General features: G+C 34.9%; 2 protein-coding genes, 1 long non-coding RNA gene and 1 other non-coding gene across 6 annotated transcripts; 2 read left to right on the top strand and 2 right to left on the bottom strand.

Moving 5' to 3' along the window:
* Positions 1-344: 344 nt before the first annotated feature.
* On the bottom strand, positions 345-7255 carry Inx2 (innexin 2). The gene is made up of 2 exons (XM_031972981.2): positions 6851-7255; positions 345-6783 (listed from the first exon to the last, which is right to left on the bottom strand). Exon 2 carries the CDS (start codon positions 6179-6181, stop codon positions 5105-5107), a length of 1077 nt encoding a protein of 358 aa, XP_031828841.1. The 5' UTR covers positions 6182-6783; positions 6851-7255; the 3' UTR covers positions 345-5104.
* Positions 7256-10906: 3651 nt separating this feature from the next.
* TRNAR-ACG (transfer RNA arginine (anticodon ACG)) lies at positions 10907-10979 on the top strand. The gene has a single exon. It is a non-coding gene; the product is annotated as a tRNA-Arg (tRNA).
* Positions 10980-17803: 6824 nt separating this feature from the next.
* LOC143174421 (uncharacterized) lies at positions 17804-18755 on the bottom strand. The gene is made up of 3 exons (XR_012998353.1): positions 18498-18755; positions 18236-18436; positions 17804-18177 (listed from the first exon to the last, which is right to left on the bottom strand). It is a non-coding gene; the product is annotated as an uncharacterized LOC143174421 (long non-coding RNA).
* A 3555-nt stretch (positions 18756-22310) lies between these two features.
* On the top strand, positions 22311-26339 carry KFase (kynurenine formamidase). Of its 3 annotated transcripts, XM_031973104.2 has the most exons (10): positions 22311-22653; positions 23325-23438; positions 23575-23769; positions 23853-23943; positions 24613-24714; positions 24805-24939; positions 25013-25091; positions 25286-25477; positions 25986-26118; positions 26195-26339. In XM_031973104.2, the coding sequence occupies exons 3-10, from the start codon at positions 23749-23751 to the stop codon at positions 26330-26332; spliced, it is 891 nt and encodes a 296-aa protein (XP_031828964.1). In that variant the 5' UTR covers positions 22311-22653; positions 23325-23438; positions 23575-23748; the 3' UTR covers positions 26333-26339. The 3 variants fall into 3 exon arrangements, with proteins under 3 accessions (XP_031828964.1, XP_031828963.1, XP_031828967.1); XM_031973103.2 differs by lacking the exon at positions 22311-22653 and having other exon boundaries at positions 23155-23438; XM_031973107.2 differs by lacking the exons at positions 22311-22653; positions 23325-23438 and adding an exon at positions 23466-23508.
* The last annotated feature ends 179 nt before the right edge of the window (positions 26340-26518 follow it).

The raw sequence follows: 26518 nt of genomic DNA, 5'->3' as shown, positions 1-26518 counted from the left end.
AAAAAGTCTTAAATATAGAAACCATGACAAAAAAATAAACACCTCCGAACTTATATGATAATTAATTAATATGATAATTAATTAATCGAATTATAGTTAATAGAACTATAATATGAACTTAAGGAAAACGCAAACATTTTTATATGAAATAAATCGATAATATCACATAAAATCTAAAGTATACATAAAGAAATGTACAAACTTTCAAACCAACGATTCGAGTATTCTTCATCATAAAGATTTCCATCAAATTTCAAATTTCAAATCGAACTTCAACAAATTTTCAGACTACACTGGAACACCGTGAGGGAAAGAAAGTGGATCCGAAAAAAACGGTTGTAACGATCGATTACTCGCTGACGTTTATTTCATCAATTTAACAATAGAACATTCGTACGAAAATATAGGATACTTGGGCAGTATTTATCAGTCCACAGAAAATGTGTTTCAAAGGCGTGTGAACGTCGCGCCGAACAATATTAATGCTGGGCTACTGCCATCTCGATTATTCTGCTAGCGCGCAAGAAGCGGTTCACCATACGAATATATTCGAAAATTTCGTTCGTGACGCTCTGTCGCAGGAATTGTGCTCCCTTATTTGTAATTAATAACTACGAGTATCAACGAGTAAAGAACAGTATTATCAATAGAGCATAGATAACGCATAAATTGTCATTATTAATCGATTATCACTCGTTCATCCAGCAAATCTCATCCAGCTGGGTCGTTAATATAACTACATGTATATATATATATATATACGTATATATACTATAACTATATACAGGGTGGAGCATACGAACTAAATATCTCCATGGCATTTGTAAATATATACGAAAACAACTGTTTCAAGTAAAATTAGACTACCCGAAGCAGTTTACAATACAGTATGCGTACTCTTCTTGAGTTCACTTTGACTCGTACAGTCGTTTCATATATATCTACCGACAATGGAAATATTCAGGTTTCCATTCGCGTGCTCCACTCCGTATATACGTATCAATATAGTATGTACATATATACGTTTATACATATACATAGATTTATATATTTATATATAAATGTATATATACGATATCGCATCTACAGGCGCAAGGAAGCACGTACGTTGTGGCGCGTGCATGGTACGAGTTCGCGTGTATAGTAAAATATATGTTGCTCCTAATCAGCATGAAAATTCATTAGACCGATGCACCAACGATACTCTATCACTATCTACGAATACAGATTTCGTAGGGTTGCATTGGCCGCGATATGCTCGCGAAATAGGCACTTTTTCTCCATCGGTTACAATTCCTTTTGTCACTCTTAACCTTTTTCTCTCTCTCCCTCTATTAATTTCCAACAAATTTACCATCGTAGGTTTCACACCATAGACCTTAAAATACGCAGTTTCACGCGACAAACGTTACAATTCACGAAACAAGAACATTCTGGCAATTGGCATCCATAGGTCAATGGAGGCGTTTCAATTAACCCTTTGCGCTCGAAAGTTTTTCACTGGAAACATTCGTCGTTCTTTAACGAGATATAGATATGTTTCGGATTGAACTTAAACAGAAGTCATACGTACATTAAGGAATAAAAACTATGTTATCAAAATATCTCGCATATTGGTACATCACGCGAAACATGATTAATGCATTATCGATTATCAATTGCATTAATTTAATATTAATGCAATTTATTCCGCATATTAGAATTCCGTCAAGTGCAAAGGGTTAAACGTGGTCCTCCATCAATTCTGTCACTTTCGAAGTGGATCATCTTTGAGCGACGCGATCTATCTTACGCTGGAACGGAAGCTCCCGGGAGCCGGAAACGACCTGTTCCGATTAACAATTAAATATGTAACGACTACGATTACTAGTAGCTGCAAAATAAAAAAAAGATAAGGTAGAAGAAACACACACGCAAAAATGAGGAATGTAGGAGGCATATTACAGTATCAAGCGAGTAAGTAGCGAATGATAAGAAGGAAGTGCGACCGGCTTGGAATAAGGGGCGGTGAGGGGAGAATAAACGAAAAACAAAAATGTTACAATGTAAATTGGGGAAAAGGTTTGTAAATTCTATTCATGTAGACGATCCTAAATAAAAAATACAAAATACAAGAATCACGATATGGAGTGTTTCGATTATACTTGGCAGTCTTACTTTGAGCATGGATCTCTCGCGAATTATCATAGATATGGTGAAGGAGAGGCTCGCACGCAAGTGAGTTCCTTTTTCCCATTTCTATCTACATTTTCTTATTGATAGACTGCAAATGTTAAACGTTCGTTAAATAGACGTTTAAATACGTATCCCAAGAAAGTGTATCTAAATAACATTATCATTTTACTCCGAATCGTTCTATATATCGAATCGTTTCTTCATATAGAATCTTTCGTCTAGGTGTATAACAGAAGATTCTGTTTTTGCGAGCTCCGGCTCGGATTATTGAAACAATGATCTAATATAGAATATGCAATATAATGATATAATAATTGATCTAAAATAATATTGAATATTGAAATGAAGTCATATGTGTATCACATATGTGTATCAGAGAAACGTTCCAGAAAAATCAGAATTTCCGTGAACATCTACAGTCTATTTATAACTAAACGTTTTATTATCGTTTTGTTTTCTTTTTTAACTTGGTCCTTTACATCAATCACGCGACATGTCGACAGAAATTTCGAAATTTCGAAATCGACGCGTAGGATACGTATGTGTACGTTTCTTCTGTTTTCGTTATTTTGTGGTCCCTCGATAGAAACTTATGTATGATTGTGCGCACGTTAAGAATGCAAAGATTACTCAGCACAGACGCGTTAAGAGAATTTAGTAATCTAAACTGTAATCTGTATACCTGTCTATCTTTTTTTTTACTCTCGCTCTCAGACACATTCACTCGTTCTTTTTTTCTCTTTCTTTCTCTCTCTCTCTCACTCTCTATCTCATTCTCTCTCTTTCTCTCCCTCTCTTTTTCGCTTTTATTATTATTTATTTCTTTCTATATATCATCCGTGTCTATGTATATATATATATATATATATATTTATATTTATATATATAATAAATTTATATTTTCTATTTTATAAGTCTGTCTACAATATACAGATGTAATTCCTACGCCTACAATATGAAATGTAACTGGTAAGACAATGAAATTACGATTCTGGGAGAACGACGAAGTTCAGAACAAAAAAAAAGAAGTTCGCAGAGCCCGATCCTCGAGTTATCGCATATAACTATCTGATTCACGGATAATACAATCCAGGATCGTATGAAAACTGCGTATCCACCAAAAAACGAAAAAAAAACAATTTTCCTTGCCAGTCGTTGATTACTGCTTTTAAAAGAGATTAAATAACGTCCCCATTTACGAAAACAATTTATCTACACCGAAACAATTGTAAATTATTAGTATCTTGATAAATATCTCACTTTTATCATGGACTTTGAACTATTTGCTTCAGCATGTGCCCCTGCTAGATCAACAAATTGTTCGTATTAGATCGTACACGAAACCAATACTGCGAATTACAATAGTTAACAATCTTTCTGCATCTGTTACCGACAAGGAAGAATAGACACGCTGGAATTTCTACAAAAACCAGCAGGATCGAGTGAAACCTTTCTCTTTCTTCTTCGGTGGAGTCACAGAGATCCATAAGAAGCATGAAACAGAAGAATAACTCGTCAGGAAGGGGAAAAAATGCTGTTGGAAACGAAGGGCCGCGGGAAGGAGAATCTCTAAAGGAAAACGAACGTCGTCCCCCATTTTTATCACACGATCAGAGTCTACAAAGGCCTCCGAACCAACTCCGGAGGAATTTAATACTAAGCTCTTTCACAAAATTTTTCCTCGTCATTGCTGCTTGGATGCTACGAGAGACGTGTCCGGAGATATTGATCGGCAGAGCGAATCGTTCCTTCGTCCTTTCGTTTGTTAAACCCGGATTAAAAATTATATCACGCGGCCATACGGGGAAGGAAGCCGGCTAACCCGTGCCGACCGTTATCTTCGGACAAATCGTTTCGAGCATGTTTTAGCACTGTCGCTCATCGCGAACACCGAACGCGTGCACGTCGAGTTTTCGATTCGCCAACGAACAAAAGCAAACGTTCTCGTTTTTCTAACGCATTGAATGCCGCAGGGGACTCGCCAGATCCCCGTTTGCCGCGGCTTGATGATCACTCGATCAATTTTCACATTGGACGCTATTGTTCTCAATTTTGTTCCTTAGTACGTGCAATGAACAGTTTTAACCCCTTGCGCTATGATCATTTCTACGACTGCGCTCGACAAAACTATTTCATTGTTCACGATTCGTTACTAAAAGAAAAAGATGCCGCGCTCATTCTATTCAAGGTTTACTCTAAAGAACTACAATTTACAATAAAAGAATAATATTTAATTCAGAATCGAAGGAATTAAATGACATTTACATTCGTTCGGTTCCATTTGAAATCTTCGCCAGGAGTCTGATATCGTAGGGCAAAGGGTTAAGACGCGTTTCGCCGTGACAGTCAACGAATAACGAACAATCGAAGAGAAAAAAAAAAGAAGAATAGAAAAGTACAAAGAAAGTTCAATTATAAGCTAGATCCCTAAGCAAGAAGATTCCAGGAAATCGGTAGATGCGAGCAGCGCCGGGGGGGGGGGGTCGAGGACCAGGATCTCCCCGCGATCCTTTAGCTATCGATACACGCGTGCGCTTTCCTAAGATGGCGAAATGCGAAAGGGAATGAACACGTGACTCGCACAAAGGAAAAAAACCATACGGACTAACGAATTTGAATGTTCCGATAGGTTCTCGCTTGGCACCTTCCTACGAATCGGCAAACGTATTCGCGCACCATCGAGGGACAATTTATACGTCGCGAGCGTAAAAAACCAAAAGAAAAGGAAAGAAAATAACGATAAATGTATCACTTCGAAAAGACATTGGAATGCTTGGGCGGCGCTATGTAGATCGCGGCGATAAGCAAAATGGACCCTCGATTTCCGTCGTGAACGGTAACACGCTCGGTTCGGCTGGTTAAAAGGCAAAGGCTTCGGGGTGTAAAACAAGCGGAAAAAATAGGAGTCGAGAAAAAGGATCGGCGTGAACTAGACGGACTCTTTGCCCTGTAGCTTCGCGGCAAGATCAGAGACCAGCTGCTGGTAAACCAATGGGTCTATATTTTTCCCGAGCTGATAAAGAACGAACCAGTCGCCGATCTGGCACATTTCAGCGATCGCCTCGATGTGCTCTTGACGGGAGAGGCGGGAGCGGGCGCGCAACAGCACCAGACGAAGCTTCGGGCCGGCGACCACCGCGGCACGATAGGCCAGCGTCAGACCGCTCAGCACGGACAGAATGATGAACCAGAACCAGAGGAATACGTAGATCTTCTCGTTGACGATGTTCAACGGCAGCACGCATAGGCCGTCAAACTTCTGTACGGTACCGGACGCACCATATTTGTGGAAAGTGCATTTGGTAACCTTCGGGAACACCCGGGACATCGGATCGATCCTCTCTTCCGGCTCCATTTCCGTAAACTTGACCACGTCCGATCCATAGGTGGTAAATTCGCCGTCCAGGAAGAAATCCATGAAGTAGATCTGGCCGACCACGTTGACGAAGTTGAGCGCCTCGCACAGGAAGAACCGGAACGCATAAAAGTTTTGCGTGTGCATGTTCGTCGCTAGATAATCGACCAATAGTTTCCTCCTCTCTACCTTGCAATCCTCGCTCATTACCGGACAGTTCAAGTCCAACACGAGCATCTTAATTCTGCCACCCTCCCAAGTCTTCCATAGGTAACGGGGGACGTAGAACAATATCGCCTGGAAGAAGAGCGTGAAGCACACCCACTGGTAGTATTTATGGTACTTGATCTCGTCCTCGCCTTCGACGTGGGTAGCCACGCCGGGTTGAACTAGGTCCTTGCCAACGATGCCGGTTCGGTCCGGGATCGTGAACGTCGAGTAAATCCAGCAGTAAGTGTCCATCACGTGAAGCGGTATTTCGTCCACGATACAGTCTATCGGATCCCCGATATACTGTCTGGAGGTGACCAGTAACGAAAACGCGATTAATATGATCACGGTGGCTTTGTAGTGCAACCGGAACACATTGTTGTCGATGCAGACAGCATCGAGCTTCAGCAGTCCCTTCACCGAGCCGAATACGTCAAACATAGTGAACCGCTGTCGTTCGGTACTTGGATAGTTTTAAATTCGTCAACTAGAAAAACAATGGCTATAAAAATTGTCTACGTGATTGTGGCCGGTGGTTGGACCGTGCGAAATCGAAGGGTGGCAATCAAGGGTACGCGCGACGTGACGCCGCGCGTCAAGAAGCGTCTCCGGGCCTCCGTACACGCACGAAAACAAAACAGCTACGTAGAGATCGTGCGGCTCGCACGCCAGTCGTCGGGCTATGGTTTTTCCCTTTTTTCTTTGGTTCACCTTTCACAGATATACCGCTTCCGTCACCGAAATCCTCGTTGAAATTCCGGCAAAACACGTGCGTCCCGTTCCGATCGTTCCGCGATCACTACGCGCGTGAGCACGGCTCTACCGAGAGCAGCAAAGCGTCACCGAGAGCGGTTCTGTCGTAATGGCTGCGTTCAGAAACGTTGTACGACACGAGCACGCGAGGACATGCCGTTCCACGAGCCACTCGTCCCTTTTCTCCACCTCTCGTTCTAGCCCGTTCCACAGTCGCTAGTTCCCTCTCTCTTTCTCGCTCTCGACCACCGCGGCGCTCTTTTGTCTCGCTTCGACCCCTCGTACACAGCCTGCACGGGAACGGAGAAACTATACGTTTGCTTCTGCTACACACACCGAGATTCTATCCCCACTTACCGCTCCGAGAAAACTCGTCCTCTCTCTCGTCCCTCTACTAAAGACCTAACCCCACTTTTCGTCGCTTAACCGCCGTGCCGGCTCCGGATCGCAGCCGAGTTGGCCCGGTATCGGCCGTGTTCGACAACGCTCGGCTCCTATCGGTTCAGGTCCCCCCGTTCGGTACGCATGCGTATCTGAACGAGAAATCCACGATTCCTTGCGAACGATGATATACACGATTTTCGGTAAATGGCCATCAAACATGCGTTTCGAGAGTTATTGCGAATTTTCGACGCTTTGAAAATATTCTTCTTTCTTGTTGAGAGTTTTTTTTCGATATTGCAGTTGGATTTTCCTTGCTGTACTTCAAATTTTACGCTTTCGAATTTAACCTTCTCGTTCAACGAACCGCTCGGACGATCGTGCAGTTGTGATAGGACAACGACTTTTCTCACTGGTATAGTTCGCTCCTTTACCAGAGGGCAGAAACCGTTCAAGCAGTCTGTCGTCTTGTATTGTTTAATCTGTGATTGATGGTTGCTGAGATTTCTAGCCGTTAATTTTTGTTTCATCGAAAAATTTCTAGTAACATGGTCTATTATTCTGTTGTTTATATTACAAATAATTGTGTTTAATCTTCATTTTAAACGTATCATATCTGTCATTCTTTTTATTTCTAGTATATTAGCATAGCATGTTTTAATTCTCGTATATCACAAATCAAATAAATTATTCGTGAAGGCATTTTGATATTTACGTAATCTTTAAAGAGTTTTTGTTCTGTATTCATTTAAAAGCAATAAAAAGATCAGCTACTTATACTATACATGCCTATGTATAGTTGGATCAGATTTCAGATTCTATTGAATTATAAAAGTTTAAATATTCATTACTAATCTCTTATTGTACTCAGAGTTTTACCACAATAATTAGTAATAGCAATGTATGAAAGATGAAAAATAATTTCTTGGTTTTACCGAGTTATTTCAAGTGTACATTAAAATGTAGTTAGAAAATTATGTAGTTAACATAAAACACAACTCAAAGGTTTTAAATACTTTAAACAAACTATAATAGGATTCGATGAAAATTTGATTTTAACAACTAATGTCGATCGATTATTTTGACTAATTCCAAGTTTTTGTTTTATATTTTGCAAATAAATGATACATATTTTACATAAAAGTTGAATATGTTTTATCGTTATATAAAATACATTTAACGAGGAAAAGATTCAAAATGGCAACCGTGTAAATTACACGCACACTTGTTTGTAGGAAAGAATAGACATATCTAATCACTTATCTATACCTTGAAAAACAATCAGTTTTAATAAAAGAATACGAAGTGAAAACTTAGATGCCCAGGATTCATTGAATAAGCTTGAAAATTATATCATAAAATAATACCTGATCAATCGCGGATCGTGCCTACACAGTATATAATATAAAGTATGGCAGATTTTAGATAAATATATATAAATTTATAATAAAACAGGAATATTCATTTTTCATTCTGAAGGGGCTGCAATTTCCTGATGTACGAGCAATCACTGTATCTGATTATACAATTATTAAAATAATTGTTCTATACACTATTCCAGCCGACAGTGTATTACTTGAATTAAATTATATTAATACATTCGCATCGGACAATTTTTGCTAAAACTTTTCTATAAAACGGGGTATTTTAATGATATAAACATATTTCAACATATGTGTATTAAAACTGCGATACTTACTTTTGTAATTAATATATAATATAATATACAATCTAGTATATTAACACATTCGTATCCCGACAACAACGCTTATTTTTTAAAAACGAGAATTTTTGTTTTCCAATGCAAATGTGTTAATTGCATTTGAAATTGCAATCATAAGAATTGTCCACGTGTGTCGAAAAGAATAAAAAGAAATGAAGTTGCCCGAAATGGAGTCCGATATTGCACAGTCTACTAGATGTTTCGTATTGCAAATATCGAGGTTCGCATATCACTTCGCGTTTGAAATTCAACACCATTTTATATCGATATTGCGATGGGCAGCATTCATCGCTGATAAATTATTGCTATCTGTGATTAAGTTTTGTTCCATTGGATAATACAAGTGAATCCTTAACGAAATCCATTAAACCTTTGAACACTTCTTACGCGAGCATCACGAATTCGGTAACGCGATCCGTTTACGAGTATCAAATAGCGGGGCATGTATTGTTCCTATTGCGACACGTCTGCCACGTTAGATGTATCAACGAGAGAACGTTGTCATCCGAATCTGTTTCATAGCACGTGCACTATCAACAGATGATCTGATGTTGCATTCTATTTAAAACGTCTCGTACATCAATTTCATTGGATCATGTTCTCACTTGAGATTCGACGATACTGTTCACTTGAACCTAAACTTACCTTCCTTTTATCAGTTGACTCTAATACGTAGAAATAAAGTTTACAGTGAAAACTGTTATAGCGCATTTTTTAAAGCTGATTAAATTGTATAATTATGTTTGACAATTGATATTCTCATTTAATTTAAGATCTAAAGAAAGTGCGGATTTTATGTATTTATATTAAATTGCAATGTATTGGATGCAATAGAGTAAATATCTTAATATTGCTTAAGTATTAAGATGTTCAATTTGTTAATATTTTCGACGTTCAATTTGTGTTACCTTCAGTGAACATCCGATGTTCAAAATAAGACAAGTTACAGTAAAGAAAGTAAATTCCTGTTTTCTTTAATTTTTAAAATGTACGTATCTAAACGTATATAAAGAATCGTAACTTAACAGGATAATTGTTTTCTATATGAGTCACATAAATGATTTCACTTTATCGAATGAATGATAATGTATTTTAAAGTTGCAATTACCATTCATTTAATGGTGTGTTCATTAAAACGAATCATTGTATAAATAAGCAAATTAGCCATGATAACTCGACGCCCATCCACATTATCTTAGAATAAAGTGGATAAAATGTAATTTGATTACGTATTAGATCTGACGATTAAAATGCAACTTAATTCAATTGCAAGTTATTTCCTGTGATTGTTAATTAGGTCTCACCGTGATCACCTCCATTTCAATTTCAATTGGGTCGATTAATATCAGTGAACGACTATCAAAAATAATTTGTAATCAAATATACAGTTAGATTTCAATCATCGTTAATATTCGAATTAAATTTCATTTCAATTAAATTCAGCAGATTTTAAAATTGTCTTTTACCATCGAAAATTTATTTAAACCACCAACTTTTTATTTATCATTTCAACAGTTTATGAAATCATTTATTTCATGATTATTATATTATATCATTATAAGATCATTTTATTTATTATTATTATAAGATTGTAAGACAAAATAAGAATTTGCGATTCACGTTGCAAAGATAATATCAAAAGAATAACGACAGGAAAACGATCCATTGCAATTCGTTTATATATCTTTTATTTGTCCAAATCGTATTTCTATCTGAAATTTAACAAATTTGTGCAATGCCATTTTTATCCTGCTACGTTGTAACAGAAGGGTTCGAAATCAATCGATATTACATATCCTTCTGGAAGTAATGTAGGGAACGAGAACATAGGAAGTGCGTAAAAAGTGCTTAGATCAATATTCGTTGCGTTGGCGTGTCTTTTAACTGCTCTATCTTACACACTATTGCGTTAGATAATGTAACATCAATTACATTAGCAATCCGGTGTTACGTTTAACCCTTTAAGTCCCAAATAAAAACATTTAAAAGAAATACATTTATTTTCTCAATAAACGTTAACTAACTTATAATTTTTAACAGAAATAAATATTTAAAAAAAAAATACTATGTCAAAATAATAGGTAGCGATTACTATTATCAATTTTATACTGGTGACTTCGCTACTAGTCCACTGATTCGCATTTTACTGATATTGCAATATGCGTGCACATGTTAATCGTGCTTTATTTGTTAACGTATTACATGTTTGTAACATGTGTTTCATCAAAACGAGTTCAATAATATTTTATGTAATTGCATTGAATTATGCAATCTTTTCGTAGAAAGATACAAATCATTGTACCAAGGGTGGTCCTGTGGCGCAACGGATAACGCGTCTGACTACGGATCAGAAGATTCCAGGTTCGAATCCTGGCAGGATCGTGAACAATTTTTTACAAAAATTTTCTACTTTGTCGAGTAGTACTGTTGTGTGCGCAATATTCAGATTATGACAAAAACGATAATTGCATAACTCGATCAATATATTATTGAAAAGCGTATACACTTTTGCATGTTCAAACGTTAACTCTATATTTAACGCTTTGCATTCGAGAGGTAACTTTAAGACGCCACTTGATTTGATACAGCAAAAGTATAAAATTTTGTAACATACTCATGTAAAATATCGATATAAAATAACTTTGTTGCTTAATGTATGTGTAATTTCTCGCTAAGTTACTTTTAAAAATGTCGTGTATATCTATTCAGAAAATGTTGCATATTTCCCGTGAAAAATTTCGAATGCAAAGGGCTGATGAACATTATATTATTCTTGTTGTGTTAAATGAAATAGTGTAAAACTTCAAAACAATCAGTATATTCACATTTCATACGTATAACACTTTTCAATGCAAAAGTTTCGAGACGAATACACTAATCAGTTTCCTGTGTATAAAGACTTAAGAAAGACCTTATTGCATGAGTTCCCTTGTTAATGAATGGTCGCAATTAACTATCGAGATTAAAAACTTCACGAAGTTCTCTATAACAATGGATGAAGTATCTCGCGACGTGATATCATCGTTTACACGTAGTTGACAAGATATTCTGAGATTCACTCTTATTGTACTGACGTTGTAGACAAGATTCATTACTACCTGAAATATATTTTTTCCTTGTAATACACTTGACTAGAAAAACATCTACCAATAAACGAATTTGTAATAGATTACTTTCTTAATTGTTGGTTGTCACATTCTTTATTTGATATCTACTGCAATTCAATTATCTCATAAAGTAATCACGGAATGGTATACCTTACAAAATAATTATTACCTTATAAAGTAATCACAATAATTATAACATTTCTAATTAAAATACAAACTGACGATTATCAGTTTTTTTATTTCGCAATTATTGATATCTTAAAAGTATTAAATATACGAAATAATTTCAAAAATGAATAATTTCTTTTAAATACTAGATGAATACATAAAGAAACCAAAAGAAATCTATTCTTATAATTTTCATAAGGGTCATATATTAATCACATTAAACGCTCGGTAGTGTTAATAACTTACCAACGAACAAAACATATTATATTCGTTTAAAACAATACACTATCGTGAACGAAGAATTTAGATCAATTCTACAACGAATAAGGAAAAATATAAACTCTTGCTGTTTCATTATTCTTAAAAACCCAGTTGAGATTATTATCAAAATAAGAATTCATATAAGTCTGATGTATTACCAGTCTGTTGTAATTGTATCGGAGAGACTAGTTTAATTGTAATAAATTCTATAATATCTTATTTAGGATGCTGAAATTTATTTTTATTTCAAATTAAATTTATAAGATACTCTATGACTTATTTCTCAACTTCACTTGATAAAACAATGTTATCGTTAATAAGTTAGTAGAAAAAGGAAAGAATCTTATATTTATTCTGTGTCTACGTTTACTACAAATTCTACAGATTGATAATGGACAAGTAATATTTAATTTATGTTATTAATTTGTTGAATTCAATTCAAAACAAGTCTGACACTTATTATAAGGCAAGGGATTAAGAAGTCAGTAAGATTCAACAAACGAAATCAACGAAACAATCATTGCATTCACCAACGTCCCGATTTCACTGTATACAGATTAATCTGCTGTTCATATCCAACAATCAGATCCACTATCTGATATCGTACGTGGTATTTCCAATACCAAAGATATTGTAAAGTCGAGACGCTGACTAACATTGTGGCTTACTCACATTTCTCGCAAGGAATCCATTCACGGATCGGGTATGCATACCTTTAGGGACTGTTCACACCGTCCGAAGGCAAGACCTGAACAGGTAGGAGCAAACAGGTTCGACAGCCAGGATATTTCGTCCAACAAAAATATCCGGACCATATTCTCTCGCGGGTGTCCGGCTCGAAGGTTCCAAAGAACCAATAGAAAAATCTCCGTCCCGGTCTTCTTCGAGTGACTCCGAGGCCTCGGGTCGATGAAAATATTTTGTCCCGCAGCGAAGACCGGTTCTGCGTTATCCGAACCGACATTAACCCCTTGTCCTATGTTTTCTTTCATAACTGCGCTGAACAATATCGTTAATAATACATTGAAAAAAAGATATGAATTTAATAGTTATTCTATGTACACGTTTATTCCAGAGATTAAGGATTATCACATCCAAACCGCCATTTACGAGGAAAATCCTAACGCTGTTAGTGGCATCGAATAAAATTTACTTTTGTTTTCTGAAATGTCATTACTATTATTTTTCGTCAACACATTGTATGCGGGCCATTTTGCTTATTTCAACTTATATCAATTACATTTAATTCATTTATCTATTATTGAATATATTTCCGGGATTTCCCATTGCAAATAGAAATACTTTCAATCGTACGCGAAAGGAATCAAACATTTACTTTTCACAAGAAATGTACTACTCTATGGCACACGAAAAAAGTATTATTACGTTTTCCTTATACAATGTGTTACACCACGCGAAGTAAATGTATATGTTTAAAGCTTATACCAGCGTTTCTTTCCGATATTTTCTTTTCTTTTTTACCGATACTATTTACGCGATTTCCATTACCGTAAAAGGAATACACGTTGGATATTCCGCATAAACGGAGGGATGAGTATAATAAAAAAGCAATATTTCACTTGTGTCCAAGAAAAGGGAATAACATTTAGATTTCTCAAACTCAATTCAAAACTTTCGTCATAAGTCTGAAACGATATCGTAAGATAAGGGTTTGACGCAGGTCGAAAGATTTTCCGCCGGGAAAGTCGATCGATAACCTAATGAAAAGTAAGGATACATAAGAGTCGACTTTCAGTAGGACTTTCTCCTTGGCAGCCGAAAGTCCGAGTTTTAGGCGGGTCGGGAAAGGAATGCCGGCACGCGTGGGAACATTTCTCGCGCATTGACGGAGACGCGCGTTTCGTGGCCACCGGGTAGGGCGGGTCGTTGGGAAATCTTACCGTGACCCGCGGTACGGAATCGTAGAATCGTTGCGCCGCTATTAATAGCGCAATGTTCCGAGACGAGGTCCTGAATTTCGCCGAGGGCAGCGCGCGTATAAAAGGATACCTATTTAATGCCCATGGAAATTAATTGGAAGCGAGCGTAGTCGGTGGGTCAAATAAATTAACCCAGTATGCACTCGAGAACCGGTTGTTGAGGAACGTAAACTGAGAAGGGCCATCAAGGCAAGCCTGGAAGATGCTCGCACGGAGAAACTCGGAATCGGATAAGCGAAATCTCGTTCGGTCTTGCCCTGTGCCTGCGTCGCATCGGTTGCGGTTTCGTTACCGGTATAATTGAGTCTTTGAACGTCCGATTGGAAACCACTGGCGGAAACAGGCTGAGCGAACATCCGTTAACCCTCACACCGTGGTTTCCGCGTCTTTTCAACATTTCAGATTCTTAATGCCTTTGAGGTTACAATGACTGGTGAATATGCTTACAGGAAACATCTTTCAGCTATAACACTCGAAGAATAAGTAATATTCATACAAAACGCTTAAAATTCTTGTCGTCAAAGTATTAACTCTTTGCACTCGAAGCTTTTTGTCATTATCATTACCAGCATCTCGAAGCAATTTTAATAGAAAAAACATATTAACGTATAAATAAATAATACGCGCATGAAAATAAAGGTTATAGATGTATTTTACTGTTTTTTTATCGATTATAGATATAAATGTTATAATATATTTAACGACAAAATTTTACAGTTTGTAATGACGAATTTTAAATGGCTCTGCTCCGCAACCTTTCAATTCAAAGAGTTAAAGAAAAGAAAAATTGTTTTATTGTCGTTGTTAAATGAAAATGATGATTCCATAATTTGTCATTGTATTAAGTGTCATCTTAATTGACTATCGTATTAACTATCATCTTCAAGAATGTCACTGAAAATAAGAAACTTCACGAAAACAAATCTGCATAATGTAAGTCGTTAATCATTCAGGAAACGAAATTCAAATATAATATAGCTGATATCGAAATATTAATGAATAATATTCCTTTTGTTAAGATAAAATTATTGAATATTTATCTGAAGTCGAAGCCTGTTGCCGTTATTAGGTTCGCCTATTGCTTAACCCGCTTCTGATAATTAGATGTATTTAAATAAAAATTATTTATGGTGACTACTATAAGTGACAATAGACCTAGACACTGTTGTATTTCTGTGACATGGGAGTATTGTACAGGATATGAAAAAAAGGGTCCGATACTTAAGGTTATAATACTCAATGAAACGAGTAATGAATGGCTAATGACTAAATTTGGCTAATTCCATTTTCAAATATTTCTTCCGTGCCATATATTTTAATTGCGGCGATTTGAACCTTTTAAATTTTATTATGCTATAAATAATATTCTCGCTTTACGACGGTAAGTGGAAAATTCATTGTACAATACGTGGCAGAAAAAGGAATATTGAAAAATGTACGTCAATCTACGATCCACAAATACGACCTGTGTGTTGAAATGGAAAGAAGACGTATCGAATATTTACAAAAATGTATATTTAATGGTTAAATATGATTATGAATAGACTCATCACCGATATCGAACACTAATGAGTAATAAGAGTTAATTTTAAGAACCATGTTAATATTTTTCATTTATGTTAATGAGAATCATAAGCTAAGTATCGAACCCTTTTTTAATATTCTGCCTACTAAATTGTAACATAAAAAATTTGACTGTATTTGTACCTTTTTTTTATTTCTTAACGAGGTATTTACACACTTACATTCAATCCATTATGCATATCATTTCCACTGTTATTTATAAGAGTTTCAAGGTAATCATTTGCAATTAATTGTAACCAATTTTTAAAATTAAAACGCATTTATACTTGTAATTATATTATACTTACTTGTGTTACAATTTACTGTAACTGTGTAATTTTCAATAACATATCTGGAACAAAATTATATCATTTCGTACGAATATTAATATTTTTTATATAAACATTTTTTCATAGAAAAAGTTTTTTTTCATGATTATTCTTTTTTTGTGAGATATACGAAATTAAGTATATAATTATTACTGTATTGACACGTGCTGGTTATTACTCCTGATAAAAAGGTATCAAACTATTTTAAACTGATTAGAATAAATTGTCGTACTCAATGTCAAGGACGTACATTCGAATATCAAGTTTAAGAAAACGAACGTTATACTCAGAGCGAGAGAGAAACACGCGTTATAAATCTTGCTCTGTACCAACGCACTACTTGTCTAAAATATTGATAGCTTTCGCCATAAATGAAAACCGTGTACATATTTAAATTCACTGAAAATGAAACCATTCATTCCTTTTAATGCTCTAATATGTCTTCACTTGTCACTCTCACTGATCTGTATGATAATGAACACATCTAACTGCGAATTCATGGAGCTATAACTGTTCCATAATTTGAATTGTATATACGTCATTGTCGGCGAGGAAATTTGTCATTTCACATGGTATAAATGTATAAAAAGAGATTGTATTGTACCGTTTGAAAAGCATTCAGTGATTTTGAAATTTCATAATAAAACATATTATATTAAGAGTCATATTTTTTATCGTTAGGCGTGTTCTTGAAAATTTCTATAACTTTGTCATGAAAAATTTATTTGTATAATAGATTTGCGAGAATGCATTCATTTGTAAAATGACTCGTCTTTGGAAACTTGAAATGACACTATCGGACAGAATTTTCTGGTAGACGAATATTTCTGAAACTTACACCAGCTTTTTTTCCAATGTTTCGTTCTTTTTTTTCTACTGACAGGCTCTATTTGCGCGATTTTCATTCGCGTAAAACGAATTCACGTGGAATGGACACACCGCGTAAATGGAGGGACGAGTATACCCTCACGGTCGTCGGCACTACCCCACTTTATCTTCAACCGCGCGACAACCAGCCAATCAGAGCGAAGACGAAATCACTTCACTGGACCTTGGCATCTTGCTGGCTGTTTCGCGAAGGTAACAAGGGAAAACTGTACGGCACTGGACTTATTCCAGAACTGTGAAAATGTTTCAAGGTAACGAGATTGTCTCAAATAATTACCAAACGACCACAATTACATCGTTCGAATATGAATTTTAATCACTGAATACCTTGCAATTATCTGTATGAAGTGTTTGAGCTACTCATTGAACAAATCGGTTAACTCAAGATTTTGAATTTTTTAAAGCTTTATCATCAAAGCGATTTAACTTTCAACTTTTTATATTTGAAATAAATTTTCTTAGTATTGAGTTTGATGCTGTGAAATAACAAAAATTCTTTTGGCCTTATCTTCCTAATGTCTACTCAATAAACAAATATTCCAGGATATATTAATTTTCAGGATCACATTATCTAAAATACGAATTTGCATAAAAACTCACGGCCATCTGACAAAGTCCAAGTGCGCATACTCTTCGCTTCTAAAATGCGTCCGACGAAGTCCTTTAACTGTACAGTAGAACACCCTATAACGCGATTAAAAAATCACCGAAAAATAACTATAAAAGTGAGGTCTCCCATAAGAAACTGATACAAACAGATGACCAACTTAATACAAACTGGATTAATATCCAAAAGGAGAATTTCACGCGAAATTTGTAAACGTGAAACCCTATAACGCAAAAATATTTTACTCGCGTCATAAGGGGTTCTATTGTATAATCATTCCATATTTCAAACGTGCTCATCTTTGTATCCTACAACCATAATACGATTAGTGATATAACCTGTTAACTGTGGAATTTAGTTTAAAAAATCTCTCGTTTTGCGCGCCATAAAATCAAAAAATTAAGTGTGTATTCGTCAAACATAGGACTAATGCATCTACGGTATATTTGAATGAAAAACCAAAGCAAAACAAAGAAGAATTACATGTTTATCTGAAAAAATAAAGAATTCATCGCTGATAGAATTAGTATCATTTCAAGCTTTAAGATGACGTGTATACTCGTCAAACGCAGTTAACTGGATAAAAGTCACCGGTCTGGATGGACCTTATTCGCGGAGCAAGGATTATACCAATTCCTCGCATAACTGATCGTTGATTACGATGAACACCGGCATGGTTGGTTCCTCAGTGTGAGTTTTACTCTGCATTGCTCAACCCTGTGGAAAAAATCTCCCTTGAACCGATGTATTTTTGACTGGGAAAGGTTCCTCTTACCTGTGGTCTGCGGGTAGGCGTCGACGTGGCACGATACTCGATACATCAGCTGCTACGGGGGCCTACCTGTGACTTCTCCATAGAGAATGGCGAGCGTTACGGAAGAGTGGGGCCAAAAGGAAGGGACCGGTTTTTCTGGTTTTCAATCTCTCCGACCCTTGTAGCCTATTCTCGCTACCTTCTCCGTGGACGCGCAATAGCCTGTGTATATTTTCAACAGATATATTTCACCCTTTGCGCCACGCACCGAGCTTAACTTTACCTTGTTCGATTTTACATGTAACACACCCGTCCCTCCATTTGCGCGGCACTTTTTTCACGCGAGTTTCCTTTTTACCCGGAATTTTATAACACTACTTGTGCGGTACTGTTCATACGCGACACCGATTTACGCGATTTGCATTTCAGTGACAGCGTATCTTCATCTTCGTTTTTTGCAATGTCATCATTATCTTTTTGTTCATATATTGTATACGGGCCATTTTGCTCATTTCAATTTATATCAATTATATTCGACTTATTTGTTTATTATTCAATATAGTTTTGGAAGTTTCCATTGCAAATAGAAATACTTTCAATCCTACGTAGAAAGAAACAAACGTCTACTTTGAACAAGAAATATTAATGATGTATTCAAAATGAAATAAAAAAAAACTTGTATATTCCAAAAGCACTCAATATCCTAAATGATTTTGAAAATATATAGTTTCCCCTAAATAAGAAAATATCAGAAGAAATAAAAAAAATATGTATTGCCACAATTTTTATAAAGACTACGTATCAATCCCAATAAATTCTCGGTAGTTCTAGTGTTAAGCTATGTATGCGAAATAAATATGTATTTCTAAAACTTGTACTAGCTTTCCTTGCCAATATTTTCTTTTCTTTTTGTACCGGCGGACTCTATTTACGCGATTTTCATTCGCGTAAAACGAACCCACGTAAATGGAGAGACGGGTCTATACGAATTCAATTTGTAAAACTTTCTCTTCGACGTCCATTCAGCTTCCCCGGTGAAATTATGTCGACTAATGACCATTTATCCTCGCACGTCTGCCTCGTGCGCCGGTAATTTCGATTTAATCCGTTCACCGGCGAGATCGCATCGAATCGTCCTTTTTTTTGGTCCACGTTTTGCGATGATTATTTCCCTGGGTAAAGAAGTGCGTTTTCTTAGACGCGTCACGCCGCTGCGTTTTGCGATTTACATTGCATTCGTTTCTTTTCCTATATGCAGGCGGATGCACGTGTTCGTTTCGCACGATGCATTTTCGTAAACGCAAACATTTGTCTATACATCGTGACTAATGTAGTGGACAACATGCTTTTGTTCTTTTGACCCTTTGCCTTACAATGTCGTGTCCAACTCGTAACGAAGATCTGACATAGAATTTAACAAATATAAATGTTACTTAATACAATTATGTTACTTTAGAATAAACCCAGACATAATAGGCGCGTAGAATCTTATTCTTTTTCCAATAAATTACAAGAGGGCAAAACGTCCTCTCGTAACGCAATTTACTTTATAAAGAATATAAAATGTTGAACGTGACAAATATACAACGTTGATCGCGAAGCTGTTAAGTATTTTCTTAAAGAATCATGTATATATGTAAAACATTTTGGCAAACGAATTTTTCAAAATTCAAGTGTCCGAAAAAATTGTCGCAATATATACGGACAAGCGAGATTTAAAGTATCGCTTGCAAACGCTGCTGCTAAAGCGGATGAAGATAAAGAAAGAGACTTGAAAATTACTTACAGAAAAAGAAAAAACGATTGCAGATGATTTTTCAGAACTAGAAGAACTGATGTGCTGTTCTCAAATAACTGACTGAAGGTAACGCTTGAATAAATTCTTGCTTAACACTTTACCGGCCGGTGGTGTCCGTTAGCAACGGATGTTTTACGAAAAGAAGTTCCGGAACTATCAAATAACTCCTCTATTTAGTAACATTTTGTCGTAGAAGAAAGTATAAATATAAAGCTGTAGTTTATGTAGCCAGAAAAGATCAGAATTTTTCACTTAGTTATCAATAAAAAAATGATAGAATGTCTCCTGATGAAAGATGCGATTCAATAGATCAGAAAATATAGATCAGAGATTGTCGATATGTTAACTCCTTACCTTATGATTTCTTTCTCAACTATGATCGATACAACTACTGTGTCATTAATAATTTATTGAAAGGGACAGAAAAATGCTAAGCATATTCTGTCTTTGTTTACTCTAAAGTATAACAGTTGACAATAGAAACATGATACTTATTTCAAATTCAAAAGAATTAAGTTATGTTTACGTCTGATGTATTCTATTTGAAATCTTCATCGTGGGTCTGACACAATGTTATCAAGCAAGGGGTTAAATGTGGTGCATAAAATGATCAAAATTTTATCGAATGTCGACAAGATATCTAAAATTTCGTATACTTAAATGACCGAATTCAATGTTCTTATCTTTGATTCACGAGTGAAGGTAACATGTTAATGGGTCAGGGAATCCATTCCACGAACACAGTTAATTGTTTACAGAAACGTCCAACGGGTAACGCATCATTAACGGTTGTATAGCTTTACATAATCATGGTTACGTAATATCTGTAACGGCAAAACTCCGTTTTATCTGTTGATAATATGAAGAGTATATACTGGTCACAGTGAATACGTTCTACGTGATCATGTGCACACGTAACTAGTATTCATTTGAATGTACATTGAATAATAATGAAATTATATTATTCGTACGAATTATTAAACTATACAGGGTGTTTCACGTTCACCCTGTAACACGTTGTATCCCTCAAATGTTTTGAAATAAAAAATACGTTATACGTATGAATGAATGAATGAAAATACGAATGAAACGGAATCTGAGAATAAGTTTTTTAACTTTAATAATTTTACTCTAAAAGTTTTATTTTTAGATTTAGAAATTCTCACGGTTAAAAGTTTGCTGGATTAGATTTGTCAAAATGTAAGTAATCCTCGATATCCACGAATATATATATAGAAACTTTCGTTGCGTTACATTAAATTCTTTACAGGCTGTATCTTGTACAACTGGGTCTTCTATCGTATTACAATACCCGTTTTTTCCATAAATGCATTGATGCAGTTGCAAAATATAATTGCATTGTTTTTATAATGAACTCCAAGTCTTTTTGCATAAATTGTTTCAATCACCAGCCTATTATCTTATCTGCTAACAGCGTGCTTTCAATGAATATTCAAAGTAAAATACCTTGAAAAATGTTGAATAATTTCCAATTACAGAATAAACAAAACGGTTCACGTAAAAAAGCATAGTTTTATTTATAAAAAAGTGTAATTGCACTTTGCAACTGCATCAATGGATTTATTAAAAAACTAGTAATAAGATAGTACCTATCAAACCTTGCGATATAATATAGTACGGGGCAACTAATCAAGTGATCTCATAGCAATACACAATCTTAGCAAGCTCCTAGACTAGAGGTAGTAGGAGAATGTTGATCTGAGTCACTAGCATGAGGGAATACAGATCGACATCTCTAATCTAAATGAAACTAATTTCTACATACACATTGCAAGAAACTAATTTGATTTAAGACACTCTATAGATACTAAAACCAAAGTTTTCGTTATAGCATCAGTTACTTGACAGTTGGTAACAACGATTCCTACTATAAAGAGTGTTGTTTAGCTATGTCTGTATAGGTAAAATTCAATATGTTGTGCGCAGTTTTCTATTAATTTTATATCTAGGGCACACCCTACCCATACCTCCAACCTCTCTAATTTTCAACTCGATCAATCATCGACGCCATTCAGAAGTACAGTCAAAATTTGTAACTTTTTATCCATGATACAATATATGAACTACATATTATTTCTTATCAACTTTGAAAAACTATTTGAAATATTTTATATATTTATAGAACAAATAAATATAAGCAGTACGAGCACTTAATTTCTCATGTTAAACTAACCCCCTACCACGAGTGTCTTTCCTCCAATCCGCTGTTACGAATGAACATGTGTTTGTAAACTTTAAAGAAACCGTGCAATATAAATACTGTGCTATTCGAGACTTTGTATAACTTAAGTGTTGTGTTATTCGAAAGTTGACCACAATTAGAACATTTAAAATCTTGCGCCTAAGTTTATTTCGTTCCGTAAAAGATATTTGAGCTAAATTGTACTCTGGGGGACACTTAATTATTAACTTCTTTTGTGGACTCTGGTTAATTCTGTTATTGCGAATACGATGAAAATATTTTTAACTCTGAAAATCTATAATGCTATATCGACTTTTACTAATAACATTAGGCAAGATTTAAAAAAATTAAATTAAGGGAAACTAAATTGAGTAAATAGGCAAGATTTAAATAAAATTAAATTAAGGAAAACTAAATTGAGTAAATTAAAGAATACAGGTATTTTGTTTTAATACTTCACACATTGATGCGTTATGCAAAGCTTAATATTAAATGTCAATCTTTATCATTTTGTTATATTCCATTGTGTGGTGACCGAGAGTCGCCTCTTAAATGCAAAGAATTAGCGCGGAATACAGAAAACCAGACAGAACACTGAAACCATGTATCTACGAGCATGGTCCTTAAGGGGTTAATTTTCAGTGGCGCGTATATTATCTTAACAAAACTTGTTTCAATTAACGTGTTATCGGTTTGTAAAATGCTTTTGTCGATCAAAATCAAATGAAGATGAAATTCAAAAATTCGTTAGATTTACTTACATGTTTGATATAAAAGTTCCATGTTTCAGAAAAAATAACCAAACCAGATAAATCATGAAATTCTATCGTCTACTTTAAATCACTATGATATGATGAAAAGTTGATGTCATTAGTCTAACAAACGCCATTTTAAAGGCAATTGTGTATACATTTGAATTTCATTAAAACAAGTTTTCTATATTCAGTCAGAACTTCACGCTCATAAGAATCAAATCAATAATACTCCCAACACTGAAATTGAAGAGTTTACAATACGCGGAACGAGCTAATATGTCTCTTGACGAAGAAAATTATAAACTTGCGAACGGCAGATTTGTCCGTACTTACTTAGTCTGTAAATTATTTCAGCCCACCAATAAGTAGAAGATATACTATACACTTGTTTCTAAAAAAAAAGAGCAAGTGTGACTGCGGTGGTGGACATTGAGAGCTCATGAGCTTAGTCATTTGTGCTCCTCGATGGTAAGTATGTAACAGTGGCTCGATTTAGCTAGGAAACTCTTGTGAATGTCAGAATGTTTAACTGCGCGATGTACTAGAACTAAATATAAGGAAAATAAAGAACCGATTTTTCATTAATATTACTTTAACTTTCCAGGTGGAATCCCAACGAAGGATCTTCAAAGTTATATCCAAATTGCAACCTTTATCAAACATTTGAAGTTGAATTGATAGCATTTGACGGATATCGTTTGACGTAGACAGATACATACCTCCAACAAAAGTATCATCACGATATTAATAACGCAAAAATTATTATCAACGGTCAACAATGTCGACAGATAATCTTAATGTGCGTACCTACATATACACCCTGTTGATTTAATTATTCGCCATTTTGAGAAATTTAAAGATAATTCGAAGGGTTTTGTGCAGGAGATGGATGTGTTGCTTGTACCAAGCAAATGGAGTAAAAGGTTCGATCATGAGGAGGTATTGAAGCACTACCACAAATTCGCTTCAGAAGGTAAACGGCAGACATGATGATATAGCGATGAGTAGATTGATTCAAACGGTAATATATAAAAAAAACGGATAACAGATCTCGTGTAAAAATTTCTGAATGAAATGAGACGCTCTGCTGCTTTCAAGGCACTATTTTATTGATTAATTAAATTTTTTATTAAATTGGATTGGTTAATTTTAACATATTAAATTTGGCCCATTTCATCAGGAATATCGAAGTATGACAAATTTAACGCGTAAGTCTTAAATTAATTTTATTATTGACGCGTTATATATGTATATATATATATATACATATATGTATATGAATATTTATGAATACTACAAATCAAACGCATACGTACAATTATCGTTGGAGTCAAATAATAGATAGTAAGATAAATTGTTATTTACTTTTGACTTTTATAAATTTACATAAAAATGCATTGTCCGTTTATAGCAATTTTTCAGGTGGGTTATTTTTGATACTGTTCTGATAAAACTCGTTTAATACTGATCATAATGTCAACTGTTATTAAAATGTCAGCCATTTTAAGTATAACAACCTAACGGTAATAAAATGAGTGTTCAATGGCTGAAAATAATTTCCATCTTCGACGATAGATAATCTTATGTCGGAGAGGCGAATTTAAGACCAGTATTAAATTAATTTCTAAAAAACTTGTTACAGTTACGGAAAAGGCTCGTAAGACCACTAAATACGAGTTGGATATTCCATACGGAAACTCGAATAATACTAAATATGACATATACGGAACCGATTTACCCAAAGGTGCATATAAGATCTAACTTCTCTTTTTATTTAATTCTCTAAATTTAAGTTAAATAAAGATGTTCATATTAAATTTCGTATTCATCTCAGACGCTCCAATATTCGTCTTTATCCATGGTGGATATTGGATAGAAGGTAGCACAGATATAGCAACATTTGCAGCACCAGTTTTTGTCGCTAAAGGAATCAAAGTTATAACAGTTGGCTACGATTTAATTCCACATGGTAATCTCACATTCCTTCTCTTTTTACCCTTATCGTTAATAATATTACGAACCGATATAATTATCTATTTCAGTTAGACTCGGAGACATAATATCAGAAATAAAAATGGCGCTTGAACAGATATTAAAATTAGCCTCGAATAACGGAAGCAGGTGCGTAACAATCTCAGTATTTAAACGGAGATTAATTTAAGCGACTTTCTAGTATATAAATAAAAAGTCATTTCGATAATACCGCAATATTTCACTACAAATGTATTATACAAATTCTCCAATATTTAAATAAACATTAACAATATAATTAAGTTCAATATAATAAAAAAAAAATAACAAATGATTATTTTTAGGTGTGTTTGGGTCGCCGGCCACAGTGCTGGTGCTCATTTAGCGGTGAATATTTTATTCGATGAGTCTTGGCTAGATAAAATGATGAAAGAAAGATACATGAAATTATTTAAAGGACTTGTCTTAATAGCGGGAATTTATGACTTGACCGCTTTGATTGACACAAGTATAAACGACGACTTGAAGCTTACAAAGTAAGTCTCTTTAAGTATTTTTTTTACCACACAAGTAATTCATATAAAAAATGTTAATCATTATTAAAAAGCACTTACATATGTACACGTGTTCTCAACCATCTTCAAACAGATACATACATTTTGTCATACTTTCTTGGCTTAAGTATTTCATTCTCATTTTAACATTTCTAAAATTTCATTCTTACAATATATTTTTGTTAATAAGGTATTTACTGAAGTTTGCCAAACTTTGGAATATCAAATACATCACAAAGAATGTGTATGTATGTCCAGAGTTAATATAACAGTGTATACTCTTCGTCAGAACACATGTTTGAGTTTGTAAACACACATTATGTGCACACATTATTTATAGTAGTTCTTGACATATTTGTTAATGGTTTTGTAAATTTCTTTAGATACTTGAAACTTAAGTTACACCTTTATGAATGTTTTATATTTAAGTTTCATTGTCTTTGAGATAAATCACATTATGTTAGATAAAAATTAAAGAGTTGCATTTTAGAAATGAAATGGCGGCGTACAGCATTCCTAATGACACCTCCAAAATCAAATCCATCAAAGGGTTGAAAGTTGTTGTGACTGTCGGAGAATGCGATTCACCACATTTTATTAATGAATCACGCAAGTGTGCCCAGGTGAGCCATTACTGGTACCTTCTAACTTTATTCACTTCATGAAAAAACGTTATCATATCTTCTTCTTTTATTCTAGAAACTCATAACGATAGCGGATGACGTCCAATATCTTCTTCTTCGAGAGTATACTGATCACTTCGACATCGTGGAGAAACTCACAAAGCCAGAAGACGTTCTGACGAAAATAATACTGACTAATATATCCAGCACGTAACAAGTCGTTATCAAGATATGTTATCAATCGTACAGAAATCGAGCTTCGGTGTTCATGAAAAATTTATTAAGTGTAACATATTTTTTACGTATACATCTACTACTGTTTATAAATTACAAATTCTGTAAAAAATTATACTTAATGCAGTCAGTTTATCGTACGTTAATAATTCTTGTTCGTAGAATC

Source organism: Nomia melanderi, chromosome 4 (genome assembly GCF_051020985.1).
Source record: "Nomia melanderi isolate GNS246 chromosome 4, iyNomMela1, whole genome shotgun sequence".
Classification (NCBI taxonomy): domain Eukaryota; kingdom Metazoa; phylum Arthropoda; class Insecta; order Hymenoptera; family Halictidae; genus Nomia; species Nomia melanderi.
This window is presented reverse-complemented; position numbering and strand designations above follow the sequence as displayed.

Bases quoted from the DNA above. Each gene is read 5' to 3' on its own strand.
- Inx2 (XM_031972981.2), bottom strand. From the start codon at position 6,181: ATGTTTGACGTATTCGGCTCGGTGAAGGGACTGCTGAAGCTCGATGCT.
- KFase (XM_031973104.2), top strand. From the start codon at position 23,749: ATGTCGACAGATAATCTTAAT. The intron at 23,770-23,852 runs GTGCGTACCTAC...GGTTTTGTGCAG, and splicing joins TGTCGACAGATAATCTTAAT to GAGATGGATGTGTTGCTTGT. The intron at 23,944-24,612 runs GTAAACGGCAGA...AACTTGTTACAG, and splicing joins CCACAAATTCGCTTCAGAAG to TTACGGAAAAGGCTCGTAAG.